The sequence below is a fragment of the Oncorhynchus mykiss genome, chromosome 13 (genome assembly GCF_013265735.2).
Source record: "Oncorhynchus mykiss isolate Arlee chromosome 13, USDA_OmykA_1.1, whole genome shotgun sequence".
NCBI classification, from domain to species: domain Eukaryota; kingdom Metazoa; phylum Chordata; class Actinopteri; order Salmoniformes; family Salmonidae; genus Oncorhynchus; species Oncorhynchus mykiss.
This window is the reverse complement of record NC_048577.1, coordinates 6050852-6063351: the sequence shown is the minus strand read 5'-3', so window position 1 is coordinate 6063351 and position 12500 is coordinate 6050852. Positions and strand designations below refer to the sequence as shown.

Sequence of the window (12500 nt, the reverse complement as noted above, 5' to 3'; positions counted from 1 at the left end):
CTCCGTCAATACATTCTATGGCATTGTAAAACCCATATTATTATAGGAATGGACAGAGCCCCAGTGTTAAACTCAGGTAACAGCGTTTAATTCAAGAGATTACTGGGTACATACACATTTTACCACAGGTTATAAACTGAAAATGACGTCAGCGTTTTCTAAATGTTCTATCTCTTTCATGACACCGGTAGAGAGGCCCTATAGTTCTCGAGCCTTCCCTCCTCTCCTAAAGCCAAGGTCAGTCACTGTAAATCAGCATTCTAGACAGTCTGGAGATAGTCCGTCCCTGCCATCTGGAGATAGTTCATTCATTTGTACAAAGGAACAGACCGTCATTGTTACTAAACTCCTGACTATATTATATACAATTGGGAATGGGAGCAAGAGAGAAAATTCATATACAGTGCCTTGCGAAAGTATTCGGCCCCCTTGAACTTTGCGACCTTTTGCCACATTTCAGGCTTCAAACATAAAGATATAAAACTGTATTTTTTTGTGAAGAATCAACAACAAGTGGCACACAATCATGAAGTGGAACGACATTTATTGGATATTTCAAACTTTTTTAACAAATCAAAAACTGAAAAATTGGGCGTGCAAAATTATTCAGCCCCCTTAAGTTAATACTTTGTAGCGCCACCTTTTGATGTGATTACAGCTGTAAGTCGCTTGGGGTATGTCTATCAGTTTTGCACATCGAGAGACTGAATTTTTTCCCATTCCTCCTTGCAAAACAGCTCGAGCTCAGTGAGGTTGGATGGAGAGCATTTGTGAACAGCAGTTTTCAGTTCTTTCCACAGATTCTCGATTGGATTCAGGTCTGGACTTTGACTTGGCCATTCTAACACCTGGATAAGTTTATTTTTGAACCATTCCATTGTAGATTTTGCTTTATGTTTTGGATCATTGTCTTGTTGGAAGACAAATCTCCGTCCCAGTCTCAGGTCTTTTGCCGACTCCATCAGGTTTTCTTCCAGAATGGTCCTGTATTTGGCTCCATCCATCTTCCCATCAATTTTAACCATCTTCCCTGTCCCTGCTGAAGAAAAGCAGGCCCAAACCATGATGCTGCCACCACCATGTTTGACAGTGGGGATGGTGTGTTCAGCTGTGTTGCTTTTACGCCAAACATAACGTTTTGCATTGTTGCCAAAAAGTTCAATTTTGGTTTCATCTGACCAGAGCACCTTCTTCCACATGTTTGGTGTGTCTCCCAGGTGGCTTGTGGCAAACTTTAAACAACACTTTTTATGGATATCTTTAAGAAATGGCTTTCTTCTTGCCACTCTTCCATAAAGGCCAGATTTGTGCAATATACGACTGATTGTTGTCCTATGGACAGAGTCTCCCACCTCAGCTGTAGATCTCTGCAGTTCATCCAGAGTGATCATGGGCCTCTTGGCTGCATCTCTGATCAGTCTTCTCCTTGTATGAGCTGAAAGTTTAGAGGGACGGCCAGGTCTTGGTAGATTTGCAGTGGTCTGATACTCCTTCCATTTCAATATTATCGCTTGCACAGTGCTCCTTGGGATGTTTAAAGCTTGGGAAATCTTTTTGTATCCAAATCCGGCTTTAAACTTCTTCACAACAGTATCTCGGACCTGCCTGGTGTGTTCCTTGTTCTTCATGATGCTCTCTGCGCTTTTAACGGACCTCTGAGACTATCACAGTGCAGGTGCATTTATACGGAGACTTGATTACACACAGGTGGATTGTATTTATCATCATTCATCATTTAGGTCAACATTGGATCATTCAGAGATCCTCACTGAACTTCTGGAGAGAGTTTGCTGCACTGAAAGTAAAGGGGCTGAATAATTTTGCACGCCCAATTTTTCAGTTTTTGATTTGTTAAAAAAGTTTGAAATATCCAATAAATGTCGTTCCACTTCATGATTGTGTCCCACTTGTTGTTCATTCTTCACAAAAAAAACAGTTTTATATCTTTATGTTTGAAGCCTGAAATGTGGCAAAAGGTCGCAAAGTTCAAGGGGGCCGAATACTTTCGCAAGGCACTGTATGTACAGTACATAATAGCATTTGGACTAGTCAGTCCTGATTGAAATGTATACATAATTAGTCATCATTGATAAAAATTCCCTTAACAGCAACCCAGAGTCCGGTAGCCCAGAGAGAGAGTGGGCAACCCAGAGTCCGGTAGCCCAGAGAGAGAGTGGGCAACCCAGAGTCCGGTAGCCCAATGTAGTCATTCCCTGCCTTGCGGAATATGTAAATTAATTAACATTAACAACCTTCTGGTGTAGCTGTTTCCCAGAAACTTCTCCCATCACCAAAGGCAAGTCTATAATCCTGAATGATTTACCAGTCGGTACAGGTTATTAAATGTGTGAACTATGGTGAAATAAATGTTTAAATACACATTTCCCCAAAGTCACTCCCTAGTCCAGGTACTCAGTAGGACTTGCTACAAGAAATTACAAGAATTTGGTAAAATCAGAAAAACTAGGCACCACGAAGACAATTAAATATATGCAATGTGGACCCATGGGCCTGTAGTACAGTAGCCTGTGGAATAGACTGTATATATGCAATGTGGAGAACCAGTATTATACTGGTGATTATACCCATGGGCCTATAGTACAGTAGCCTATGGAATAGACTACCATTTGGGATGCACAAATTGTAAAGAAGGAACTTTTTGGCATCCCAATGAGGTCCAGAGTACTGTGGTGTTGACAGGGATGGGATTGAAGCTAGTCCAAGGCTAGTACTTTTCAGATCTGGCTAGTAGAACATTTGCCAAACTAGCCTGTCTGTGATATTTTGTATTTTTAAATATTTCATGGCACATATTTTGGACTCGGGCTAGTAATAATCTACCAGCCTGGCAGACAAGTGCCCAAAATCTGTATATTCCATCCTGGGTTGTAGGCCTGTTCATTCAGATGAAGACCATAAACAGTTGCAAAATGTTTAGCAACAGAAACATTTTTACTCCAAACGAAATTCACTTTGCAATGAAAATGAGAGTTCCTAAATCATTACCTGATCTCAGGAAGAATAAAAAATAAATAGTGGAACTGGCTTCGAAGTCCAGAGTTCAATTTGAGGGCTTCAAGTCATAAATTAATGTGATGTTGAGTAACAATCCCACATGGTTTTGTTGATAGGTTCCTTCTTGTTGGAACACTTTCCACTGTGACATCAGAAAGAATACATTCTGGACCAATAACAGGCTCAGCATTACCAGTAGTCCTATATCCCATGGCGATCACTAATTGATGTATTGAATGTGTCCAAAATGGCACCCTATTACCTAAAGTGAACATTGTTTGATTAATGGTGCACTATATAGGAATTATGGTGTCATTTGGGATGTACACATTGTCTTAAAAGGGCCTACGCTTAAAGTGGTTGTCTGGTTAATTGACTCTCTCTCTCTCTCTCTCTCTCTCTCTCTCTCTCTCTCTCTCTCTCTCTCTCTCTCTCTCTCTCTCTCTCTCTCTCTCTCTCTCTCTCTCTCTCTTCACAGGTCTTTATTTCACACTACTGGGGAACCTAGAGGCCAGAGATTGCGGCCTGGGCTTCATATTCAAAACAAGAAAACAATGTGTTGATACAGATGAGTGTAAAGAGTTGGACAGTACCCCACCCTGTGGAAGTAATGCCACATGTTACAACACACAGGGGAGCTTCTACTGTCAGTGTCTACCTGGGTTCAGATCCACAACGACTGTCAACTTCACATTTTCTGGACAGTGTACTGGTGAGTATTTGTGTGTGTGTGTGTGTGTGTGAGTGTGTGTGTGTGTGTGTGTGTGTGTATGTGTGTGTGTGTCATACATTGGGCAAGAGGTTAGGAAGTGCAGCTCAGTTTCCACCTCATTTTGTGGGCAGTGTGCACATAGCCTGTCTTCTCTTGAGAGCCAGGTCTGCCTACGGTGGCCTTTCTCAATAGCAAGGCTATGCTCACTGAGCCTTACATAGTCAAAGATTTCCTTAATTTTGTGTCAGTCACAGTGATCAGGTATTCTGCCACTGTGTACTCTCTGTTTAGGGCCAAATAGCATTCAAGTTTGCACAATTTTTTTGTAAATTCTTTCCAATGTGTCAAGTAATTATCTTTTTGTTTTCTCATGATTTGGTTGGGTCTAATTGTGTTGCTGTCCTCGTGCTCTGTGGGGTGTGACTTTCCTCTGTTGCTGTAAATGCCGTTATTCCACTGGCAGCTTCCTCTTTGTAGTGTTGAGGCCCAAATGACACCCTTTTCCCTGTATAGTGCACTACATTAGACCAGGGCCCATAGAGCACTATACAATAGGGTGTCATTTGGGATGCATGCTAGGATGGTTACCATGGTAACATTTTCATCACTGGTGTGCTGTGGGTTTCTGGGTGTTTTAATCTCCACCTCAACTTCCTCTCTGTCTCATGTCTTCATTTATATCTTAGTTAGTTGGTATCTGATGGTAAACTTGGTTACCCATGGCAACAACTTGGATCTACTATGAGCATGATAAGGATGTGACAGTTTTCATTTGTGTGTTGTGTTGGTGTGGTGTGTTGTGGTGTGTTGTGGTGTGTGTTGTGGTGTGTGTTGTGGTGTGGTGTTGTGGTGCAGGTAACATGCACGTGTGATGGTTGTTAGTTCTCATTGTGTTGTGTTGTTCTGTGTCCTGTTGTGTGGTTGTTGTTGTTGTGCACGTGTGATGGTGGTATGTTATATTGTGATGGTGGTATGTTATATTGTGTTATGTTGTGTAGTGTTGTGTTGATGTGCAGGTGGGATTGTGTTCTTTTGTTGTGTAGGTGTGATTGTGTCCTGTCGTGTTATGTTCTGTTGTGTTGCACTGTGTCGTGTTGATCCAGGTGTGATGGTTGTGTGTTGTAATATGTATGTGCTGTGTCGTGTCTGTCCCTGTGTGATGGTTGTGTTTTGTAATATGTATGTGCTGAGTAGTGTTGATCCAGGTGTGATGGTTGTGTTTTGTAATATGTATGTGCTGTGTAGTGTTGATCCAGGTGTGATGGCTGTGTTTTGTAATATGTATGTGCTGTGTCGTGTCTGTCCCTGTGTGATGGTTGTGTTTTGTAATATGTATGTGCTGTGTCGTGTCTGTCCCTGTGTGATGGTTGTGTTTTGTAATATGTATGTGCTGTGTCGTGTCTGTCCCTGTGTGATGGTTGTGTTTTGTAATATGTATGTGCTGTGTAGTGTTGATCCAGGTGTGATGGTTGTGTTTTGTAATATGTATGTGCTGTGTAGTGTTGATCCAGGTGTGATGGTTGTGTTTTGTAATATGTATGTGCTGAGTAGTGTCTGTCCCTGTGTGATGGTTGTGTTTTGTAATATGTATGTGCTGAGTAGTGTTGATCCAGGTGTGATGGTTGTGTTTTGTAATATGTATGTGCTGTGTAGTGTTGATCCAGGTGTGATGGCTGTGTTTTGTAATATGTATGTGCTGTGTAGTATCGATCCAGGTGTGATGGTATTGTGTTGTGTTTCCTTCAGTACTGACCTGTGACCAGGTCAAAGCGGATCAGACTCCTGGACAGGTGAGTTCTAAACCCTGACACCTGATGTCACTCATAATGACTAACACTTTAGGGTGACATTCATGGAATATGGTAGTGAGCAGTCAGTAAAATAACCAGAACATTTATAGAATATGGTAGTGAGCAGTCAGTAAAATAACTACAACATTTATAGAATATGGCAGTAAGCAGTCAGTAAAATAACCAGAACATTTATGGAATATGGCTGTGAGCAGTCAGTAAAATAACCAGAACATTTATAGAATATGGCATTAATCAGTCAGTAAAATAACCAGAACATTTATAGAATATGGCATTAAGCAGTCAGTAAAATAACCAGAACATTTATAGAATATGGCATTAAGCAGTCAGTAAAATAACCAGAACATTTATAGAATATGGCAATGAGCAGTCAGTTAAAATAACTACAACATTTATAGAATATGGCAGTAAGCAGTCAGTAAAATAACCAGAACATTTATGGAATATGGCTGTGAGCAGTCAGTAAAATAACCAGAACATTTATAGAATATGGCATTAAGCAGTCAGTAAAATAACCAGAACATTTATAGAATATGGCAATGAGCAGTCAGTAAAATAACCAGAACATTTATAGAATATGGCATTAAGCAGTCAGTAAAATAACCAGAACATTTATAGAATATGGCAATGAGCAGTCAGTTAAAATAACTACAACATTTATAGAATATGGCAGTAAGCAGTCAGTAAAATAACCAGAACATTTATGGAATATGGCTGTGAGCAGTCAGTAAAATAACCAGAACATTTATAGAATATGGCATTAAGCAGTCAGTAAAATAACCAGAACATTTATAGAATATGGCATTAAGCAGTCAGTAAAATAACCAGAACATTTATAGAATATGGCAATGAGCAGTCAGTAAAATAACCAGTAGATGTGAAGGTATATTATCCAATAGGGCTCTGATTTCCAAATACTGCAACTCACTATTGCATCTTATAATACGTTTTAAAATCTCTCTCTCTCTCTTGTTCTCTCTTTCGTTCTCTCTTGTTCTCTCTTGTTCTGTCTTGTTCTCTCTCTCTCTCTAAGACCACTTTAGAAACAAGTGTTTTAATTAGTACTTTTAAGTGCTATCTCCTGTGACTACAATATATGTCAATATTTGTATATTTGTTTTTACCCACATGATGTGAATTAATTTCTCCTCTCTCTCAGACTGTCCCAGGTTTAGCTGATCTCCTCTCTCTCAGACTGTCCCAGGTTTAGCGGATCTCCTGTCTCTCAGACTGTCCCAGGTTTAGCTGATCTCCTCTCTCTCAGACTGTCCCAGGTTTAGCTGATCTCCTCTCTCTCAGACTGTCCCAGGTTTAGCTGATCTCCTCTCTCTCAGACTGTCCCAGGTTTAGCTGATCTCCTGTCTCTCAGACTGTCCCAGGTTTAGCTGATCTCCTCTCTCTCAGACTGTCCCAGGTTTAGCTGATCTCCTCTCTCTCAGACTGTCCCAGGTTTAGCTGATCTCCTCTCTCTCAGACTGTCCCAGGTTTAGCGGATCTCCTGTCTCTCAGACTGTCCCAGGTTTAGCTGATCTCCTCTCTCTCAGACTGTCCCAGGTTTAGCTGATCTCCTGTCTCTCAGACTGTCCCAGGTTTAGCTGATCTCCTCTCTCTCAGACTGTTCCAGGTTTAGCTGATCTCCTCTCTCTCAGACTGTCCCAGGTTTAGCTGATCTCCTGTCTCTCAGACTGTCCCAGGTTTAGCTGATCTCCTCTCTCTCAGATTGTCCCAGGTTTAGCTGATCTCCTGTCTCTCAGACTGTCCCAGGTTTAGCTGATCTCCTGTCTCTCAGACTGTCCCAGGTTTAGCTGATCTCCTGTCTCTCAGACTGTCCCAGGTTTAGCTGATCTCCTCTCTCTCAGACTGTCCCAGGTTTAGCTGATCTCCTGTCTCTCAGAATGTCCCAGGTTTAGCTGATCTCCTGTCTCTCAGACTGTCCCAGGTTTAGCTGATCTCCTGTCTCTGATGAGGAAAAGCTGTCTGGCGTTAAGTAACTCTGGGGAAGCAGCCGGAGGGAGACTGACTGGAGAGGTGTTACTGGAGGTTAAACACACACACACACACACACACACACACACACACACACACACACACACACACACACACACACACACACACACACACACACACACACACACACACATGCAAGGACTCACAGAAGCATGCACACTCACACACAGTGAAATCATGCGTGCATATAAACATATACACCTCGTTCACTCACTTCCTGTTTCCTGTTTCTACTTCCTGTGTGTAGAATGTCTTGACAGAGATAGACAGTCTCCTGTCTCAAGGTATCCTAAGCAACAACCGGGAGGTGAGTGGGTTGCTAGGCGCCGTGGAGGACACCTTGATGCTCATCGGGCCACAGCTCAGAGACACCCACACCACCATGGAAACAGACCACACAGGTAACACACACACATACACATGAAGACATAAACATGAACTTCCACACACATGCACACACATACACATCCTCCTTCACCTTTCTCCTTGTCCTTGTACACAGCTACTGAGCTTGCAGTGAGGAGGGGACAGACTCCGCCCATTGGGCCAATCAGCCTGGCCAATGACAACGTGCGACTGGACACCAGCTGGGAGACAGCCACTGGCAACGGGACGTACCCAGGTAGGCTTGTCATCCTCACCATCATCATCACCATCATATCTATAACTAAGTACTGTATCTTTTAGTACCAGTAACTTTCCAAAAATTCCCAGGTTGCCTAGAAATCCTGGATTCAGCATTTCCTGCTTATTCATATCAAATAAAGGAAAATTGTATTTGTCTCAGGAATCAAAATGCTTACAAGCCCTTAACCAACAGTACAGTTTTAAGAAAAAGAAGTGTGAAGAAAAAAATAGATAAGTAAAAAATAAAAAACATAATTAAAGAGCAGCAGTAAAATAATATATACAGCTGGTACCGGTACAGAGTCAATGTGTGGGGGTCACCGGTTAGTCGAGGTAATTGAGGTAATATGTACATGTAGGTAGAGTTATTCATGTGACAATGCATAGATAATAACTAGAGAGTAGCAGCAGCGTAAAATAGGGGGTGGGGGGGGGGGGAACAATGCAAATATTCTGGGTAGCCATTTGATTAGATGTTCTTGGACCTAGACTTGGTGCTCCGGTACTGCTTGCTGTTCGGTAGCAGAGAGAACAGTCTGTGACAAGAGTGACTGAGAGAGTGAGTCTTTGACAATTTTTAGGGCCTTTCTCTGACACCGCCTGGAAAATAGGTTCTGGATGGCAAGAAGCTTGGCCCCAGTGATGTACTGGGCCATACGCATTACCCTCTGTAGTGTCTTGTGGTCGGAGGCCTAGCAGTTGCCATAGCAGGCAGTGATGCAACCATACTCTCGATCGTGCAGCTGTATAACATTTTGAGGATCTGAGGACCCATGCCAAATCTTTTCAGTCTCCTGAGAGGGAACTTGAAGCTCTCAACCTGCCCCACTACAGCCCTGTCGATGAGAATGGGGGCGTGCTCGGGCCTCCTTTTCCTGTAGTCCACAATCATCTCCTTTGTCTTGATTATGTTGAGGGAGAGGTTGTTATCCTGGCACCACACGGCCAAGTATCTGACCTCCACCTATAGGATATCTCATCGTTGTCGGTAATCAGGCCTACCACTATTCTGTCGTCGGCAAACTTAATGATGTTGTTGGAGTCGTGCTTGGCCATGAGTCATGGGTGTACAGGGAGTACAGGAGGGGACTGATCACGCACCCCTGAGGGGCCCCCGTGTTGCGGATCACCTGGGCGCGGCCCTTCAGGAAGTCCAGGTTCCAGTTGCAGAGGGAGGTGTTTAGTCCCAGAGTCCTTAGCTTAGTGAAGAGCTTTGAGAACACTATGGTGTTGAATTCTGAGCTGTAGTCAAGGAATAGCATTCTCACATAGGTGTTCCTTTTATCAAGGTGGAAAAGGGCAGTGTGGATTGGGCAGTGTGGATTGCAATAGATTGTATCATATGTGGATCTGTTGGGGCTGTATGCAAATTGGAGTGTAGGGTTTCTGGGATAATGGTGTTGATGTGAGCCATGACCAGCATTTCAAAGCACCTCCTTATTCCAGGAATCTTCCAACCAGGAAACCTGAAAAACCTGGGGATTCTGGGACAACTACAAGACATTCTGGTAACTTGTTTCATTCTGTGCTTCCCAGGTTTCACTCTGGCTGGGTTGGTGTGTTACAAGACAGTGGAGAGCTCTGTCAACAACTCCTTCCAGTACCTCACTGACACGGACACAAACAGATACACAGCAACCGCCACAGCATCAAAGCCTAGCTACCAGATCAGTTCCAAGGTGGTAACAGCTCTCGTCAGTAACCCAGCAACAGAACACCTCACCCAGCCTGTCATCCTCACCTTCAGACATCTTCAGGTAGCATTTGATAATATAACATATGCCGTAGTGCTGATGTTAACATATCACAAATGTAAATATTCTAGTATATCATTATCGTACAGCTACAGTTAGGACTTGCATTTTTCCACACACTGACGATGGCCTAACATGCTGATGATGGCCTAACAGACTGATGAAGGCCTAACATGCTGACGATGTCCTAACAGACTGATGTTGGCCTAACAGACTGATGATGGCCTAACATACTGACGATGGCCTAACAGACTGACGATTGCCTAACAGACTGATGATGGCCTAACAGACTGATGATGGCCTGACAGACTGACGATGGCCTAACAGACTAACGATGGCCTAACAGACTGATGAAGGCCTAACATACTGACGATGGCCTAACATACTGACGATGGCCTAACAGACTGACGATGGCCTAACATACTGACGATTGCCTAACAGACTGATGATGGCCTAACAGACTGATGATGGCCTAACAGACTGATGATGGCCTGACAGACTGACGATGGCCTAACAGACTGACGATGGCCTAACATACTGACGATGGCCTAACAGACTACGATAGCCTAACAGACTGACGATGGCCTAACAGACTGACGATGGCCTAACAGACTGACGATGGCCTAACAGACTGATGATGGCCTAACATACTGACGATGGCCTATCAGACTGATGATGGCCTAACAGACTAACGATGGCCTAACATACTGACGATGGCCTAACAGACTGACAATGGCCTAACAGACTGATCTGTTGAAGAGACAGTTCTCTAAGAAGTGCTTAGCCAATGTTTCATCCTCCTCTCTCACTCTCTCTCTCTCTGTTTCTCTCTCTCTCTGTTTCTCTCTCTCTCTCTGTTTCTCTCTCTCTCACTCTCTCTCTCTGTTTCTCTCTGTCTCTCTCTCTCCCCCCACCCCCTACCCCAGGTGAGGGCGGAGTCAGCGAGGATGAACTATACCTGTGTGTTCTGGTCGGAGGGGCGTGTCCATGAAGAGGGAGGGGCGTGGTCAAGGAGTGGCTGTACCAAAGTCACGTCTAACGCTACACACACCGTGTGTTCCTGTTCCCACCTTAGCAGCTTTGCTGTTCTCATGGCCCTCTACCCTGTACAGGTACACACACACACACACACACACACACACACACACACACACACACACACACACACACTCTGGGTGATATAATGCTCCTTACCTTATGTTGTCAGTTGAGTAGGTTGAGTAATGAGTTAAAGGCTGTGTTGTTGAACTGAGGATAGCTGAAGATGCTTAACGTTAACCTCTTTGGGATGGGGGCGGTATTTTCACATCTGGGTGAAAAGCGTGCCCAAAGTAAACTGCCTGCTACTCAGGTCCAGAAGCTAGGATATGCATATAATTGGTAGATTTGGATAAAGTTTCTAAAAATGTTAACATAATGTCTGTAAGTATAACAGAAGTTATTTGGCAGGCAAAACCCCGAAGACAAACCATCCAGGATTTTTTGTTGTTGTTGAGTTGACTGTGTTTTCCATTAGTTTCCTATGGGGAACTAGATGTATGAGGCACTTGCTTGCAGGTCCTAGATAATTTGTCGTCATGTTGGGCAAGTTGGAACCGGTGTTTCTCTGAATCAAACGCCTCCAAATAAATGGCGCGGAACGTCGAGCCGTGACAGGTTTTAACCTCTTCAGCCATCCTCAGTTAATGTTAAGCATCTTCAGCTATCCTCAGTTAATGTTAAGCATCTTCAGCCATCCTCAGTTAATGTTTAGCATCTTCAGCCATCCTCAGTTAATGTTAAGCATCTTCAGCCATCCTCAGTTAATGTTTAGCATCTTCAGCCATCCTCAGTTAATGTTAAGCATCTTCAGCCATCCTCAGTTAATGTTTAGCATCTTCAGCTATCCTCAGTTAATGTTAAGCATCTTCAGCTATCCTCAGTTATTAAAGGCACAGTCAAGTTAGTGTATGTAAACTTGTGACCCATTGGAATTGTGATGCAGTGAATTATAAGTGAAATGATCTGTCTGTAAACAATCGTTTGAAAAATTACTTGTGTCTTGCACAAAGTAGAATTCCTAACCGACTTGACTAAACTATAGATTGTTAACAAGACATGTGTGGAGTGGTTGAAAAACGAATTGTAATGACTCCAACCTAAGTGTATGTAAACTTCTGACTTCAGCTGGATATATATCATTTTTTTGTTGCAAAAAATGTGGGTCTCGAAACAGGTGCCCTGAATGACAGGTCGCCACTGATGTTATATTATGTAAACCCCTTCCTCTTTCTCTCTCTCTGTGTCTCTTTCTCTCTCTCTGTGTCTCTTTCTCTCTCTCTGTGTCTCTTTCTCTCTTGCTCTCTCGCTCTCTCTTGCTCTCTCTCTCTCTCTCTTGCTCACTCTCTCTCTCTCTCTCTCTCTCTTGCTCACTCTCTCTCTCTCTTGCTCACTCTCTCTCTCTCTCTCTCTTGCTCACTCTCTCTCTCTCTCTCTTGCTCACTCTCTCTCTCTCTCTCTCCCTCTCCTCTCTCTCTCTCTCTCTCTCTCTCTCTGTCTCTCTCTCTCGCCCTCTCTCTCTCTCTCTCGCCCTCT

General features: G+C 43.3%; 3 protein-coding genes across 4 annotated transcripts in view; all 3 read left to right on the top strand.

Moving 5' to 3' along the window:
• LOC110519495 (adhesion G protein-coupled receptor E2-like) overlaps window positions 1–12500 on the top strand; it is a 248464-nt gene that overhangs the window by 13512 nt on the left and 222452 nt on the right. The gene's annotated exons all lie outside the window — the stretch shown is intronic.
• Window positions 1–12500, top strand: part of LOC110512397 (adhesion G protein-coupled receptor E1) — a 98325-nt gene that overhangs the window by 69331 nt on the left and 16494 nt on the right. The gene's annotated exons all lie outside the window — the stretch shown is intronic.
• Window positions 4730–12500, top strand: part of LOC110512654 (adhesion G protein-coupled receptor E5) — a 12827-nt gene continuing 5056 nt past the window's right edge. For both annotated transcript variants that reach the window (XR_005035423.1, XM_036939988.1), the window contains exons 1-6: window positions 4730–5517; window positions 7468–7578; window positions 7793–7946; window positions 8048–8167; window positions 9709–9929; window positions 10853–11038. Coding sequence is in view for 1 of the 2 variants with exons in the window: in XM_036939988.1 (XP_036795883.1) it covers window positions 7501–7578; window positions 7793–7946; window positions 8048–8167; window positions 9709–9929; window positions 10853–11038 (759 nt within the window). In the remaining variant the exon portion in view is untranslated. The remainder of the gene's footprint in view (window positions 5518–7467; window positions 7579–7792; window positions 7947–8047; window positions 8168–9708; window positions 9930–10852; window positions 11039–12500) is intronic.